General features: G+C 45.8%; 1 protein-coding gene across 1 annotated transcript in view; it reads right to left on the bottom strand.

The window, feature by feature from the left end:
• The window catches only part of ESRRB (estrogen related receptor beta), a 76,486-nt gene extending 64,052 nt beyond the window's left edge, over nucleotides 1-12,434 (bottom strand). Inside the window, exon 1 of the mRNA XM_088529351.1 lies at nucleotides 12,380-12,434. Coding sequence (XP_088385477.1) covers nucleotides 12,380-12,429 — 50 coding nt within the window. The 5' untranslated portion in view covers nucleotides 12,430-12,434. The remainder of the gene's footprint in view (nucleotides 1-12,379) is intronic.
• Between the last annotated feature and the right edge of the window lie 4,057 nt (nucleotides 12,435-16,491).

Raw genomic sequence — 16,491 nt, 5'->3', positions numbered from 1 at the left:
TCTTTAGAGCCTTGCTTTACTCATCTCTGCTGTGTTTTTATCCTGATAATATTCTTTGCAACTTCAGCGAGTTCACACTTCACCTCCTCTCACACCTCATTTGGCATTTTGTCCTCTGTGCATTTAGCAATGCATCAAACTGCTCCCCAATTACCACTATGTAGCCTTCTCCAACATACTCCAAATTATTCCCAAAGGGCTGAAAGAATCATTTCATGCATTAGAAGCACGAATCCTGATCTCTAAAAGCAGCCGGTGATCGGAGTCAGTAACAGCACCTGGCAGAGTTTTATAAAAGAAAAACAACTACTTTTTGCCCTTCCCATACAGCTTTCACCATTTTTATCTTTTGCTTTCTTTTTTTTTTTTCCCCCCTTTTCCATAAGATCTCTCATAAGAGTCCCAGGTATATTTTCCTCTACAGTGATGTTGAGCTGAACAACCTCATGTTAATATTGTACCAGATTTACATTAGTGTATCCTGTTCACTTTTGACAATTACTTGTCATTTGCACAAGTATAAATGACAGCAGATTCAGATCCAAAGTACCTTGGAAGACAATTTCAAAAGGTAAGTTTCCAAACACAGCTCAAAGTTTGTAGATAGCTCTTCATCTTGCAGCTTCTGCTTGTCTAGATTCCCAAATAAATTTTTACCATCAGTCTCTTCCTTCAACAGTAACAACAGCATTTCATGGTTGTTAGTTGCTTTCAGAAGATAAAGTAACCTATTATAAATTACCTATTGCTGGGAGTGAAACAGAACATGTTAGTTCCTAGAAGCCAGCAAGTACTGACTACATTATCAGAGGCAGAATGTTCTCTATCATAGTAGGAATCATTTTAATATGGCCTCCTCCTCAAAGAGGAGACTTTTCTGTGAGGCTTTTAAAGGTTTTTCTGTGATTCAGTAGTCCACATCACAGAAAGTGTCAAGTTTTTACACTGATTCTAACATTGGTGAAGTATCAAAAATCGAGTGAGACACTCGTATGTCATTCTCCCAGAAAAAACTAGATGCAGCTCCAAAATGAATGCAATGTTTCTTGTTAAATCTGTATTTAACATGGTATGGAACTAACAATGAGCAACAGTTAAGAACACTGATAAACCTGCTACTGATTAAAAAAAAAAAAAAGATATTTGAAACGTATCACTACATATTCATCACACCACAGTATGGGTAAGTCTTCGTATAGATGAGAAATTAGCTAAAAAACAAACAAACAAACAAAAACAACAAAAAAACACCTTTATATCTTTGCTTTCCTTTGGAGGCTGGTGAGCTGGTTACGAATTGCAAGCCAACATACCCGACACCCTTAATGCAGGCTGCAAGAGCCCAGCAATTCTGATCCAGCAATTCAGATCCCGAGGTCCTGGTTCTAATCCCAGCTGTCAATCACCTGCACAAGTGACATCAAAATCCACTTCCAGGGAACCCAGGAAGCAGATGCTTCTCTTATGCATAGGTTAAGCCTAAACATACCAAAAATTTCTAGGGGTTACTATATTAGGAAAACACTGACAAACTGGATAGTTTTAAGACACAAAAAAATGGTTAAGAAGACTTAAGTATGAGGAGAATGTGAGAGCTTCATTTAGAAAATGATCTGCAAACACAGGAAATGAATACTCAAAGACAGCAACGTATTTCATCATGTCAGCTAGAAGGAAATCAAGGAAGACCGCATGAAGCTCAGTGGGGGAAACACTCAGGTTTTTCTTTTGTAATCCAGTTTCTTTGCAATGAGATCTCCGGGGAGCAGAGAATCACACCTCAGGGGACGTGTTGGCATGCGCCACCTTTGTGACATTATTCCCACGAGCTGGGGAAGTGGGTTTGCAGAGCAGGACCCCACAGGTAGGGCAGAGCGAATCTCTGGAGACTCCACGAGGCCCACAAACCTGGAAACCTCTCTTAGCACAGCAGTGAGCACACTGCCAAGGCGGGCAGGAGAAACCCACGTTTTCCTTTTAGAGGACGAAGCAGCCTGAGTGGCTCCTGGGGCAGCTCTGTGACAAGGAAGGCAGCAGGGCAGCCGGCGGGACAGCCGGCGGCCCCGCACACGGCGGGTGCCCGCACGCTGACCCACAGCCCTGTGCCAGCGCTGTGGTGCTGGCACGCGCGGCCGCTAGGCCCCCTCGAGGGCGGCAACGCTATTCTCCTTGCAAAGGCGGGACACTTCTACCTGGAGTCCCTTAATTACAGCCCAAATCTAAGACTGAATGTTGCTGTCTCTAACGTCCCAAACGCCCTGCAGCTGCAACCTTTCCCAGCACAACAGCTGAAAGACGGAGATGCCGTCACTCTTGCAAGAGCAGGATTTGACACTTTTCTCACCAAAACTTTGCCTTCAGGCTCTGATAGAGCAGGTATTTGCATGGCCTCATCCGCTCCTCCACTTTCCCCTGGCAGTGGCTGTATTTTCCCCCTTCCTCCAGGTCTCCACCTTGCTGCAGCGAAGGGCAGACTGGTGCAGAAGGGCAAGCTGCATCTTCCCCGGCTGCTTCACTCCCTCCACAGCACCCACAGGAGCCCTCCGCAGGGATAGGAGCAGTTTTGCGACACTAGATTGGGGCACAACTCCTTTCCCTATCTCACCCAGGCGGTGTGTTTTTTTCCGTGCCCAGCTTCTACAGTTTAAGTGCTCTGAGGCCAGGACAGCCCGATACAGGCCCAAGGCCACAGCACAGCCCCAGACGTGCGCGGCCGCAGCCAACGTCCAAGCCCCGCTGCCCCCTCGAGAGCCCGGCCACAGGAGCTTAGCACGAGCCGCTCCTCTATAGAGCCCATTGCCTGGGCCCCTTTTCAATCACCATGCTTCTAAACCAAGCAAATTATCTCCTAAGAAGGAGACAAGAACTTGTAACAGACACCAACTGCCCAACCGCTTTTAATCCACCCAATATGAGACTCGTTAGTCATCAGGATCACAATCCTATTTGCAAATCAGCTTCCTTTATCAGATAACCAGTGGGACCTAGTACAATATCTATTAGTCCAACAACATCAGCACCAAGATATATAACTGCTTCTGTACAAAAACCTTTCTTCTAATCCTTCTTAAACTCAACAAGACTGATTGGTTTTTATTATTCATGAATTAATTTTTAACTCTTGGTCCAACAGGGGAATTGAATTTATAACATCTTGCAGAGACCGAGGCAAAGAAATTATATGCTGAAAAAGCAGACCAGCCAAAAGCAGGTATTTTTCCTTCGTTCAACGGACTATTAAAAGGGTGAGAGGGATTTTTCTTCATAAACATCCTAGGTCTAAATTCTAAGAAAAATTAATGTATTAAAGCGATGTAAAATAACACATCACTGTACTATTAAAGTGATGTAAATAACACATCACTGCACTGAAAGTGCTTTTGCTTTTTTGTTTCATAAATGTTATGAAATGGTTGTAGAATTAATTTTATCATACTTTTAAAATAATTCCATGCTAGAATAAGAACTCAAGTAAGGAAATTTCTAAATTCCTATAGAGATGGTCGGTGTCTGAAGAGAAGTAGCGATCACAGCCACTGCTTAGGGTTTATATTTCCTGCAATGACAGTCTCCTAAACTGTAATTGATAGAAGAAAAGCAACTACTGTGTTCTAATGAAAACAATTTCTAAAAGCACAAAAAGAGAAGGATCAGAAATACTGTAGGTGTTGAAATAAAAAGCAAAAACATCTCACCATCAAATAACTTTTTAAGAAAGGAATTCCATAAGGGGACACAGTATTTCGCACCTTCACCAAAAAAAAAAAAAAAAAAGAAAAGAAAGCCCAAAGCCATATTTAAGAACAAACAAAACAAAGTAAAAAAAAGTAAAAAATATTCCTCCAACTCCAATAGCCAAAAGAAATTAAATTAAAATAAAAAAGAATTTCTGAACAGTTGACTTTCCTAATAGTACCTTTAGCACTGCTTTTATTGGAGAATATCATAGCTGGCTTTAAGTTTTTCATGCCAATGTTTAAATTCCTTTCTTTTGCATTTTATTTGAAAAAAACCTCTACTTGTCCTTACAATCATGTAGTCTGTTGTGAGTGATCTATAAATAGAACATCTAATTACAGTTATTCAGTAGCACCTAACCATGTGTATCTACTAAATATAACTGCTCTAACAGAAAACACTGAACGCTTTTTTAAGCGCAAATGTGACACACAGTATATTTTGACAGCATTCGGCTATCCACATTTATAGAACGCCTTCCATGCAATAAGCGCCAAAAATTTACAAACCCTAACAACCTCACAATGAAGACACACACCTATGTTTATTTTTTATACATATATGCACACATAAATTCATAACCACATGTAAAAAGTCTCGCGCATGTGCCAAGAGACTTTTCAGAGATAACTGCACAGGAAATTAGCTTATACACACTACAGAATTGAAGTGTGGCTATACACAGAATTATATGCATCTCATATGCATGCCTTTTCTCTTAACTTATAGTACATGCACACGCATATAAAGGTAAGCATGTACCTACACAATCTGATACATGTCCATGCAAGGAAACACTTTCTCTCCTTCCTTGACTCATTCTAGCCCTCTGCTACACAACTTGCATCAGTTATTCCAGGGAAGACGCGTCTGGCATCATCCATGTAAAGTAACACATATGGACACACGAGTGCATTTAGCCATCATTTTCAGAAGGTCACATTTGCCACAATCTGCTCTGATAAAAAGAGCGCAGGAGAAGCGCAGTTAACGCGCTCCCAAGAGCCCGAGCCCCGAGCGGCGGGCAGGCCCCGGTGCCGGGACGCTTTTGCCTGGGCAGGGAGCGCAGCTCGCGCCGAGCGCCGTGCCCAGCTGCGCGGGATCCGCCGCTCCGCGCGCCCGCACCGTGCCGGACCACGCGCTCCCCTCCAGCCGCGGGCGGCAGAGCGCAGAGGCATCCCCCAGGCTGGGAAAGGGCCGGAAAGGGGCTGAGGTTGTGTCCTGAAGACACCGAATCCGCAGCACTTTTTGAACTGTCAAAACTAGGCAGCATTCGCACACCAACCGTGCTCTAGAAACAAAGGAAAAATGAAAGACACAGCAACTCGTCAAAATTGTTGTGCAATTCAAGGCTGTTTTAAAATACAAAAACCGAAGTAAGGAGAATATATACATTGAAAATGTATATATATATAAACTGATTCTGGTTATGTACACCAGAAAAAAAAAAATCTAAAGCAAATGCTTGAAACCAGTAGTACACTATATTCTCCATTGATATATTGCCAGATCTGTGAACATCTCATGCAGGTAAGCCTAATTTCTTAAATCAGGCAACAAGATAGTATTGAGAATGCAAAATTCATCAGATTAATTAAGAAAAAGAAAGACCACGCAGAAAGATTTATAAAAAATAAAACTAGTCAGAGTATAATTCTTCAGTCCCCTTATTTTTAGATGTTTAATTTTTTTAAATATACAAAATGGTGCAAATCTCAGTCAGAAATCTGGTTTGTAATTGTTCTTGTCAGCATATTTAAAAAACAAAAATTGCTAGCAGCAACTAATGGAAAATCGTATTTCCATCTTATTTTCACCCAGGTGTTTGCAGAGAAAGAAAAAAAAAACTCACATTCTTAAAATGATCATCTCCACATGCAAAATCATAACAGGAGAATTGAACATTTTTTTAAGGCTGTTCTTTTGACCTTTCTCTTGAGGAAAAGGACAGCGAGACAATACGCTCACCAGCATTGTTCACAGTGACGGCTCCATCACCGGAGATTGAGGGCCATTATTACTGAAGGGAACTTTAAAGTGCCAGGAGAAATAGGGGAAAAATTAGAAAATAACACTTCTAAATATGCTGTGTATACGAAAAGCTTTTCCGAAGAGCAGACTCTCAGCAACTAGAAATCTTCTTATAAAAACAGCTGCAATAAAACATAGACAATTCAAAACAAAATTGAAGAGAAATTGTCTTCTTGTTATGCAGGGCACTCCACGCTGGAGGCCCCAGACACATTTCTGCCTCCCCTATCACAGGCTTGTTGAGTTTAGGAAAAATATCTGACCCTCAAAATACACAGCAATTCCAACCTGATTTTTAGAAATGGAAAAGGAAAGTCTAGACTCAAGGAAGGGCTTCTCAGCCAAGCATCTCACCCTACCTAAGGGAAACTAGAATAGCCTTCGTTTTCCTTCCAAGTCCGCAACAGGACACGGTATCTGTGAGATGTCCTTACAGCTATGAAAAAACGATATGAAAAAGGCCACCCCTCTGTATACTTATTTTCTTTCACATTCACAAAAACGCAGGAATCAATTAGACTCCCGCCAAAACAAGCACAGTCCTGTTGTAAATTTTACCACAATGTAAGTCCTATTCAAAAACAAAAAAAAAAGAAACGAGAGAAGATATTGGTGATGATATGAAGGTGAAGATATGAAAACGCAAAGACGCCTTGTTTTCCTCCTGTGCACCCCTATGTTTGTGACTTCTTTAGGAACGGGTTCTGGCTGCGCTGCTCACTACACCCCTATGGGTCAGAGACATTCTCGGTAAGATGACAAGTCAGCCTACAGGTGCCTGGACAGAGATTTGCTGGTGTCCCACAGAACAGAATGGGATTTCTTATGCATCTTTTTCCTCCCCCATTCGGAAAGGGAGTGCAAGAAAATTCCAGCTCAGCGGGGACGCCGAGCCATCGCAGGTTGTGTGATAACAGCTTGCCACCTGCTTTTCGCAAGTTGTCTCTGCGAAGTGCAAGGGGCACTGAATAGTAACGGTGCCTGCGGTGATAGGAATGCACTGAAGGGCTCAGTATGCAAAAGCACTTACTGGTACACAGTGCTCTTCACAAAGGGCACTGCAGAACGCTGCCCGCCTCCCTCGCGAGCGCTAGCAGGGGAAACACTGGTGCGCCTGTCGCAGGGGGAACGTAAGCGCTGGCCATCACAGCAAAAGAAGGTACAAGCAAAGACAGGTACAATGCTGCTCATAGAAAAAAAAAAAAAAGAAAAAAAAAACTTATAAACCATAAAACTCAACAGCAGTCACACTAAAAGGGGCATTTCTTTGCGAGAGCAGCAAGGGTTAACGGCAGCACGTGAGCCTGTCCAGTCAAGATAGGGTCAAAGGACGTGCAGCGAAAGTTTCAAGTCCTCAATCCCCCAGAGCTTGTTTGCTAATTACATTTGCAATTACAAACATGACAAATATATTATTATACGGTGTGTTCCACCTTGAGCCGGCACGCGTCTCCTCCCAGACGGTCACTGCCAGCAGCCAGGCTCCCGAGCTCTGGAGGAGCCCAAGTGCACCGTGCTCCAGCTGCAAGGACCATTTTGTGGGCATCTGTAGTGCGCCGGAGAGGTAGCGAAGGGCTTCAGAGAGAGGCAGCTTAGCAAGGATGGAAACGAAATCAGAGAAGAAGTTACTACAGTTTCTCAAAGAGCAACTCACCAGGTCAATAGCTACCAGCAATAAAAAAAAAAAAAAAAACACACACACACTAAATTATGCTCTGCTCCTGATGGCACATTGCAAAGCACTTTGCACATTCAAGCCACACAGACACGATTACATTCACAACTTAAATGCGGCCCATACTAGGCAGACAGAAAGAAGTTGAGATTTTTCTTTTCAGCAAGGTCACCACAGCAGAGTATTGTTGGTCTCTTCTTTATTAATTCCCATCACCAAACAAAAAACAATCGTCCGAGTTGTCCCTTTCTGTGGAACCCCTCTGCTTCTCTGCCCCCTCCCCAGTCCCTATAGCAGCTTTACCTTTATCCTGCTGGGTCCCGGATAAATGCTAAATTTACTTGTTCACACTGCACAAACTAAAAATTCTGCTGCACTCCCTTGCTGTAAAGGTAACACCAATAGCTGCGCGGTGTGAAGAACAGGTCTCACCGGGACGAGTTTCCCACTCTCCGCCATCCATACGGGAGCTCGACTTGCAACAGTAGCTGCTGACATGACCTCCCCGGCTTCGAAACTGAGGAGCACAGATGAGAAAAGGTAGAAAAGCCCCAAACCCTTCCCCCAATTCTATCCTAGCCTTTCCACTATCTTTTGCTATATTATTCTTTCTACCCCTAATTAAATACATTGAGATGTTCTACACTTTTTGAAGAAATTTTATGATGCTCCCGACAGAGCCTGTAAAGTTCACCTACTCTCAGGTTTAAGCCTTTTTCCTCTCTCTTCTTCCATTTCCTAAAAGCGACTGTATTCTCTGAGCTCTGGAATATTTGGGAGAGACACCCGCCAACACAACACACACAACTTCTTAGTGAGCTAAAATTACTGGAAGAGCACAGGTCATTCCAAACAGTGTTAATTCTGAGCTGCGGCCACACAGCAGAAACGGTCTGGGGAGTAACAGCAGAAAGGGCACGGAGCAAAGCGCCACGCTCGCTTGGAAAGAAAGAAAAACGGGATGCGAAATCTCTGCCACAGCAACTTTCTCTGATGCAATCTCTCCAAAGTCTTTTCCCTCTCAGGTTAAATGCAATATTTATTGATTACTTCAAATCGATACAATGAAAAAAATCCTATTTTTTTAAAATATATCGATCTTTCCATATTTCTCAATAATTCATAATGATTAGGCCATTTTTACTTTTACAAGTGGAATTTGGAGGAAGAGAAGTTAATACAAATACCACATGGGTACCAATTTCCGCGCCAGCGTGGTGCTCAGGGAGCTTCATGTAGCAGGACCCCATCCTGTGACAGGAACCTACTTAAAAACACAGCACCTAGGCCCCTTCCCTTAGAGGTTTTTCAATTTATCCAGTCAATAAAACAAATAATTCCCACCCCATTCTCCCCAATTAACAATTCCTCCCTATCCCAGATTTTCAGAGATACTCAGCGCAGACAGTTGCATTCAGCTTCTCTGACTCAGATTTCCTCCTATTCATGGAGTACAGAGATTTCCAGTAACCTCTAAAATCAAGTCACATTTCCTCAGCCTGGGCATTAGATTCAGTGGCAACAACTTTGTTAATTCTTTGTTAATTTGCGTGATCTGGAATTTGCTCTTTCATTGACTTGAAATTCCAGCGTTGTACCTTCATGTCTCCCTGTCATCAAATATATCATTTTTTTTCCTTTCTAATCACTTCCTTCTGTTTATAAAATAATTTTCATTTTTATCATATCAATGACTCATGTGTCCTTCTTATACATCAGAGGAAACAGTGTAAGAGACATAGCATCTGGCAGGGTGCCCTTCCTTGCCAATGATTTTTATTTTCCCTTCATTATGGTTACTTGGTCAGCTTCTGTCTGTCATGTAGAATATTAATTAGACACAGCGATGGCAATTTTGTAGTCCTATCAACATTTCTGGTAGCAACTGTAACAAGCCAGATAAAAATTCTCTTGGACATGGAAGTTAATGCTCAGGAGCAGAAATGCCGGATTTCCCTCTCCCACGAAACAGCCTTAGGTTTACGTACAAGAGATGCACAACGTATTCAGGATAGTTATATATGTAGTGTGTGTGTGTATACTTGTACATAAATATTTATATATGCATATATATGCTTTAATGTGACTATAACCGCATATTTTCTATGTCCGAGTGAACGTTCCTGGCATCTGCACACACATTCACTTCCCGCCGTACTGCAGACGGACGTTGTCAATATGGTGCAACTAACATATTCGCCCCACATGCCCCCACCTGACAGACAAACTGCAGGTATAAATCATTTTCTTTGTGAGTTTCCCAATTCAAACTCATACAGAAGCTTCTTGCACAGAGCTGCTTCACCTCTGCAGGAAAAATTTCCCCAAAAGGCCGCTACCAAACATAGTAAGTGGTCACTAAAGAGAGGATTCCTACACATGCAACCAAACGCACACAAACCAGCACAGGGCACCCGCACAGAGGGCGGAAATTAGGAACAAGTGTTTCCTTCCCTTCACTGCAACATCGGGCACGCAGGGAAACATCACGATCCGCTGCCCAGAACTTCCTCCCATTCCCGGGGGCTGCCCAGAGCCGTGCGCGCCGGTGAGGGAAAGGGAACTTTCCCTACTTGAGGGAGACAAATCCCCAGCCTAAACAGTGGGATTAGGGGCAATGAATCCCGTGACTTAGCTCCGCATCTGACCCTTCTCAGCGTCTGGAAAACATGTTGCAGAAATTAAAGTCTCCTTAAACTCCAAGGTGAAGGGAGTCACCTCCCCTCTCCTCTGCTTGTTCGCTGCCGCTCTCAATAATTGCTAGGTGAAATACAGTTTCCAGGTAACTGTATGGATCACATATTGAGTGATCATACCCACTTCTCTTTCCATATTCTATTCTCTCTCCCTATAGCTCAACAGTTACTTAAACAATAAGAGGCAGTCTGCAATGTTTCAAAAATCACTCTTAATTTGACAAAAATGTGTTGCCAACATAATTAAAAGCAAGAGTTTTTTAAAAAATTATGGAAAATTAAAAAGAATAACTATGAAAATCTTTTCACTTGCTAGCAGTCAGAAGAGTAAGTCAGTACAATTACAGTAATATGTTCAATGCAACTAGATAAAAATATAGGCACAAGCAATACCTATATTTATATGTACACAGTGTATCTGTGTTACAGCAGGAGGAAAACCGGCTTAAGTGATACATAAAGCACATAAGGTGAGCAACTTTTATCCTCAGCCACAGGAATGCAATCTCAAATCTAACTGTAACAAAACTGGAGTGTAAATCAAAGCAGCTTCTGACCCACTGCACATGGACCTTTAAATATACTATATTTTTAAGGCTTCTCCCATTTTTTCCTTCTCCCCATAACTTTTCACTGACTTAGCTCTACTTTCTCACATCATCACTGTACTCTTTCAATAAAAAAAAATAATAGAGCTTGAGACATTTCAAAGGATATTCTTGGTCTCTCTTCCGCAGGCTCCACAATTTTAAAAGGAGGGCGAGTTGCCACTGCGAGCCCAGCGACGTCTTCGCTGTCCGGAGAGCGCTCCAGCAGCTTCCCATCTCCAAACCCCGTGTTCTCCGGCCCCTGCAAAGCCACAGGGGCTCGGGCCACTTCCCCCAAGGCCACCTTCACCTGTCTAACCAGCAGCCAAAGTGCTGTGAACGGGGGTAAGGCACTCGTGACACTGTTGGGAGCTGCCTGAGAGACCAAGAAAAAGTAAAGCAAATGAACAGCAATCCAACAGGAATACGATCCTTTACTATTTTCACATTATCTGCATTTCTTTTCTCAATATCTAAAGTAGAGCAAATGAAAGGAAAAAAAGTTAAGAGAAAATATGGTATGTGGTTATGATCTAGCTTTTGGCCCTGGTGTTTTGTTCTTTTTCTTTTAATGAAGGTAAACACATTTTCTATTTTTGACTTAATATTAGAAGACTCCCAATGGCATCCTGAATACATTTCCCTTAAGGAGCTGTTTGTTTATTTTTAATTCAAAATGGAGCAGCCACAAGTGAAGCACCAGTGGGGAAAAAAAATCACATGGGTTAGATTATTAATTTCTATTAACAATACCAAGTCTCATTTTAATGAAATTGCTGGAAGCAGGGGATTAAAGGAGGAAGAAATGAATGTAAGGACAGGCGGGGTATCGGGAAACAGGAGACAGAAAGACAGATAAAAGACAGATGTAATGAGAGAAGTGGGATAAGTAGCATTGTGGGGGGGTTGTCTGTTTTTAATTGTTTTAATTCTAGTCGATACAATGTGTTCTTAAAAGAAAAGCAATGAAAGGGGCAAAGCGACTTAACTCCCGTCTCCGGTGACACCGCAGAACCCTCGGAGGCGACGCACGGATTAACACGCGAACGCACAAAAGGGAAGAGATTTTCCGGAGCGCAGAAACCCCTTTGCAAATAAATTGCTCCGGCCAGCTGGATGCCCAGCGGAGGAGCGGACTCTGCCTCCTAACTTGCCTCAAAGAGCAAACCCAACTTACTGCGCTCGAGGCACCCCGCGCGCGGCATTCCCGGCGTGGCCCCTTTGGAGGCGCCGCAGGTGCTGCCGCTCCCGCCTCGGGATGCCCGCACGCACCTCCAGCTCCTTCCCAAGGAGCAAGCTGCGGGACGCGGCGTTTCAGATGAAAACCTGACTTTTCTTGGGAAAAGCGCCGCTTCGATAGATCTACTTTATGCGATTTTAGTTGCACTTGTACTTAAAGCTACCCACTAATCCCTCCAGGAAAAATCGCGGGGTAAACGGAAAGTAAAAGTGGGCAGGAAAGGTGACCCGGAGCCCGCGCGGGCGGCTCGTCCCCCGACGCCACAGGAGCAGAGGGAGAAGTTGGGAGGAAAGCGAAAGACGGAGCCCCGAGCGCTCCGGCGGGCTGCGCTGCCGCGGTCCGTGCCCCGCGCGCCGCGTCCCCGCCGCGGCCACGGCCGCCCCCGCAGCGCGTCCCGCCGCGGGGCACTCACTGGTTGTGGTAGCCGAGCGGGTCGGAGATGCACAGCTCGGAAATGTCCATCAGTCCCGCTGGTGCATTCCCGGGTAGAGGAGAAAAAATAAGAAAAGAAGGAAGGAGAGGAGGGGAGGGGAAGGGAAGGGGAGCGCACGCACACGCGCCACCGAGACAAGTGCGTGCGGCGGGGCAGGACGGGCGGGCAGGAGGCAGCGCGGCCGCTCCGCGCGCGGACACTGGCGCCGGCGGAGGGAGGGAGGAAGGGAAGGAGGGAGGGAGGTGGGGAGGGAAAGGAGGGGGGAGGGAGGGAGGCGGGCGGCGCAGGACGCGGCCACGGGGGGTTTCTCCGCCGCGCGCCCCGCGGTAGCTTTAACGGCGGCAGCCGGGTGCAGGCGGCCGCGCGGCCATTGGCTCCCGCGCGGGGGCCGGGCTTGGAGCGCGCCCGGGGCAGGCCCGGCCGCGCCGCCCCAGCGGAGCGCGGAGCGCGCTGCTCCCACGCGCGGCGCCGAACGAGCGGGGAGCGGAGGCGCCAGCGAAACGCGCGGGCTGAAGCTCCGCTGGGCGCTCGCCGGCCCGCGGCGAGGCCGCGGCGGGTGCCGCGCGAGCCGGCGTGTCACGGGCACCGGCGCGCACGGACACCCGCCCGCACGCACATGCCAGCGCGAGCAGCATCGCGTGAGGGGTCGGATTGCTGCGCTTGGTCACCGCTTTCCATCCACAAGCTGCCCGGTCCACGCACATGGAATAGCATCCGACTGCTTTCAAAGCACCGTGATTCAGATGCAACTTAAGTGCAGCTTATTATCCACCGTGGAAAGAACCCTGCCCCGTGGATCAGACCCTCAGGAGAACAGTGCAGACCCCAGGCACACAAACCATAGCCCACAGCCCCTCCAAAGCGCTCAGACACAAGGGCGGCAGACACAACTGCTCTCGCATTTGCAAAGCCCTGCGCCAGCACTGGCTGCCATTCAAGCCCGTGGGTTTGCACAGGTCCCGGACACCTTTTCGCACACGCCGTGTTTACAGCAAGGACTGCCGCCTATTTGAACGCCTCCCTTTATGCATGGGCAGATTTCACATGCCCGGTGCAAGCAGCCTCACACCGAAACCCCCTCTCAGCACCAGGAGATGCCGACAGGGCCCACTTGTCCCTTGCCACCCTTCACATTCCAAACCGCACGCACGCAAATCCCGCTGTTTCCTCACTTGTGCTTCCCCTTTGTGTTTGTGCGCTAGGCATCTACGTGTATCAAAATACCCTTAGCAGACACTCAAGAAATAGAGATCTCTTTAAAAAGAAAGCACACACATACACATTTGGAGAACACTAACGTTGTTGTCCTGTGCCAGGCCAGCCAAAAGAAAGAGTAGGAGCTAAGGGCACATTCCATAGTACAAAACGTAGCATCTCATTGAGCCCATAAACGAGGCATGAACATAATAAACCAGCAGAAGCACAGGGCAAACAAGAGCTTTTCAGATGAGGGGGCCTATATGCAAGCACAACAGAAAATGCAGTGGGATTCAGCTTTATACAAGCATGACAATAAGCACTGGCTAAATTAGGCTAGAACTGTCCAGACAATCAATACTTGTAAGAACTTAAAGGAGAAAATATCCAAAAAAAAAAAAAGAGAAAGGAAAAGGGGGGAGGAATGGCCAAACACACCAACACAGATCACCCCTGCTTCTATCGTGCTACGGGTGTGACTTTGTGACTTGTTCACTGTACTGCCCAGCAGAGATCCCACCCAGTGCGGAAAACACTACCAAAATGCCACAAGAACTAATGATTCCCCATCCCGACTTGCTCCCAGCTGTGTGGGGACCAGCTGTGCAAGTCTGATCCACTGTCCTTAAGACAGGGCAGGGTAAGAACATCAAAAGAGAGCAGCACTAGCTGCAAGAGGTCTATCTGGTGAAGGGTACATATGAAGAAGTATCAGAAAACAGATACTTAATTTGAAAAAGAGGAGACAGAGGACTCAATGACAGCTTTAAGTGTACAGCAGAATCTTATTACCTGAATACTGCAGGTGATGCAAAACTCAGGTTATACATCTTTCTGAGAAGCAGAATTAATACAAACAGAAATTAAAATGCACTTGTACCTTTGCATGCCTAGGCATACAGTAGAAATTGAGAGATGCTTTCAATGTTAAAGAGTCAGAAGACTAAGGCCTGAGAGCAGCATGAGTAGGGCCAAGATGGCAAGGAAGGAATCTCACCAACTGCTCTGGAGAATGCCTGAGCCAAAAGAGAGCGGAGGGAGGAAGCCAGCACCACTAAGTTTCCTGGAGGAATCTGGTCACACGGGGAATCAGGAACAATGAGCCGCCCCACGGAGAGGATTCCTGATGCACTGAGCCTGGAGGAAGCACACAGGGTTCAAGAGAGCATCTCATACAGCCAAGGCCCAGGCAGGCTACGTCCAAGAGCAGTCAGGGTGACTGCTGCGAACTGGTTTTGTCTGTAAGGATTTTCTCCAGAAGGATGCTTACTTGCTGCATCCTGATTATGTAAAGTCTACTGGCATGGACTGCCAGCAAACACGGGGCCAGGCTGGGAATGGCCTGGCAGGCTGGTGCTGCTCTCCCAGTAGCTGATGTTTTAATTTTGAACTTCAACTTTTACCCAGGCCAAGGTGAAGTAGACAGAGCGCCACGTGATTGCCTGGCACGAGGTCCACACGACCAAATTAACTGCGATCTGCAGTACAATGGCGGGTTTGTGCTCTGGAAATGGGCTGCTGCTGACAGAGAACTGCCTCGGTAAGGTGGGTATCTACAGACTGGTGCGGAAATGTAAGATTAATCCCTTCTGACCCAGTGCAAATAGACAAATAGAGCTTCTCCCACCTTGAGAGTAACTGCGCAGAGGCCTGGCCTGTCCATTCTCAGAAGGATAGAAAGAAATCCTGATCTGCTAGGCCAGATTCCCCAAGAAAGGAGGCGGAAGCCCTGCAGGCTGATTTGGGAACTTCGAGAGTCTTCACCTTTCTTTGCAACCCACTCCTGCACCCCTTGGTGCTTGCTGGACTCTCTGTACTGCCGTAGCCAAGTGCTCTTCCCTGTGAAGGTTAAGAGGGCAGCACTGATCTTGACACGTCCTTCCTTCCTTCCAACACATCTTTCTAAAAAAGTCCCAGAAGCAGGTTAGAAAGTACTCCAAGATTAGGCTGGCAGATCTGGAAACCCCAAAATTTCTGTTTGGGTAAATACAAGGCAGATCTGCACAGGCAACAGCAAAGGTAGCTCCCCCTGCCTATATAACTTCTGTTTGCTGAGGGTTGAATGCCACCCTGGGACTGCTGGCTCCCTCCGAGAGAGGCAGGGACAGCTCTGCTCAGTGTGTGGCCTCTGAGCACAGCATTCCCACCAGGGCTCTGGTAAATGCCACCCCTAGAGATGGCTTTCGTGAGGGGGCTCTCTGGTTTTGGCAGCTCCCAGTTCTTCCCACACGTCATCCAAATGTGGAGCAATGATTTTCCATCACTCAGCCCAGGACAAAGCAAAACCAGAGCACTAAAAGCAGGTGGAGCTGTAAGCAGCGTCAGGTCTCCAAGACATGAGACCTTCCTGCCCCAAAGCAGGGGCAGTGTCTTCTCTACTTTTACTAGCTCTTCTCAGAGACAATGGATAGACATTTTCCTCACAGGCTTCTCCCCCTCCCCTATCTTTTAATGACTAACCTATTTTTGATGGGTTAATTTTTTACTTTTTTAACTTTTACCATGGAATAATGTTCAATCTTCCAGCAAGATGACTGACTGCAGCATTTTCATGTTGTCTAATACAGGAGCAACCTGCAAATCATGCCAAGGAAACCTGATGTCATTTGTTGATAAAACTAGGATTTTGTTTATTTAGTTGTTTGTGGACAAAGAAAACACAGCGCAAGGAGAAATCTGGCTAGTCTGGAGGGTTTTGACTTGCCTCCCTTTTTATGAGGTCTCTATTGTGACTTGCACATGGCATTCTCACAGGGAATTGTCAATGAAGTGGTATCTCCACAGTATATTAAATAAAAACCTTATTTAGTATTTAGGAGAGTCAGGCTGGGCAGAACAAGCTTACGCACACCCATCCGTGTCTTCTCTACCAGGGAAAGACATGAGACCTTTCT

Source organism: Tinamus guttatus, unplaced genomic scaffold (genome assembly GCF_059628265.1).
Source record: "Tinamus guttatus ecotype Peru unplaced genomic scaffold, ASM5962826v1 Tinamus_guttatus_pri_ptg000327l, whole genome shotgun sequence".
In the NCBI taxonomy this organism is placed as follows: domain Eukaryota; kingdom Metazoa; phylum Chordata; class Aves; order Tinamiformes; family Tinamidae; genus Tinamus; species Tinamus guttatus.
The sequence above is the reverse complement of the archived record's forward strand: the minus strand, read 5'-3'. Positions and strand labels throughout refer to the sequence as shown.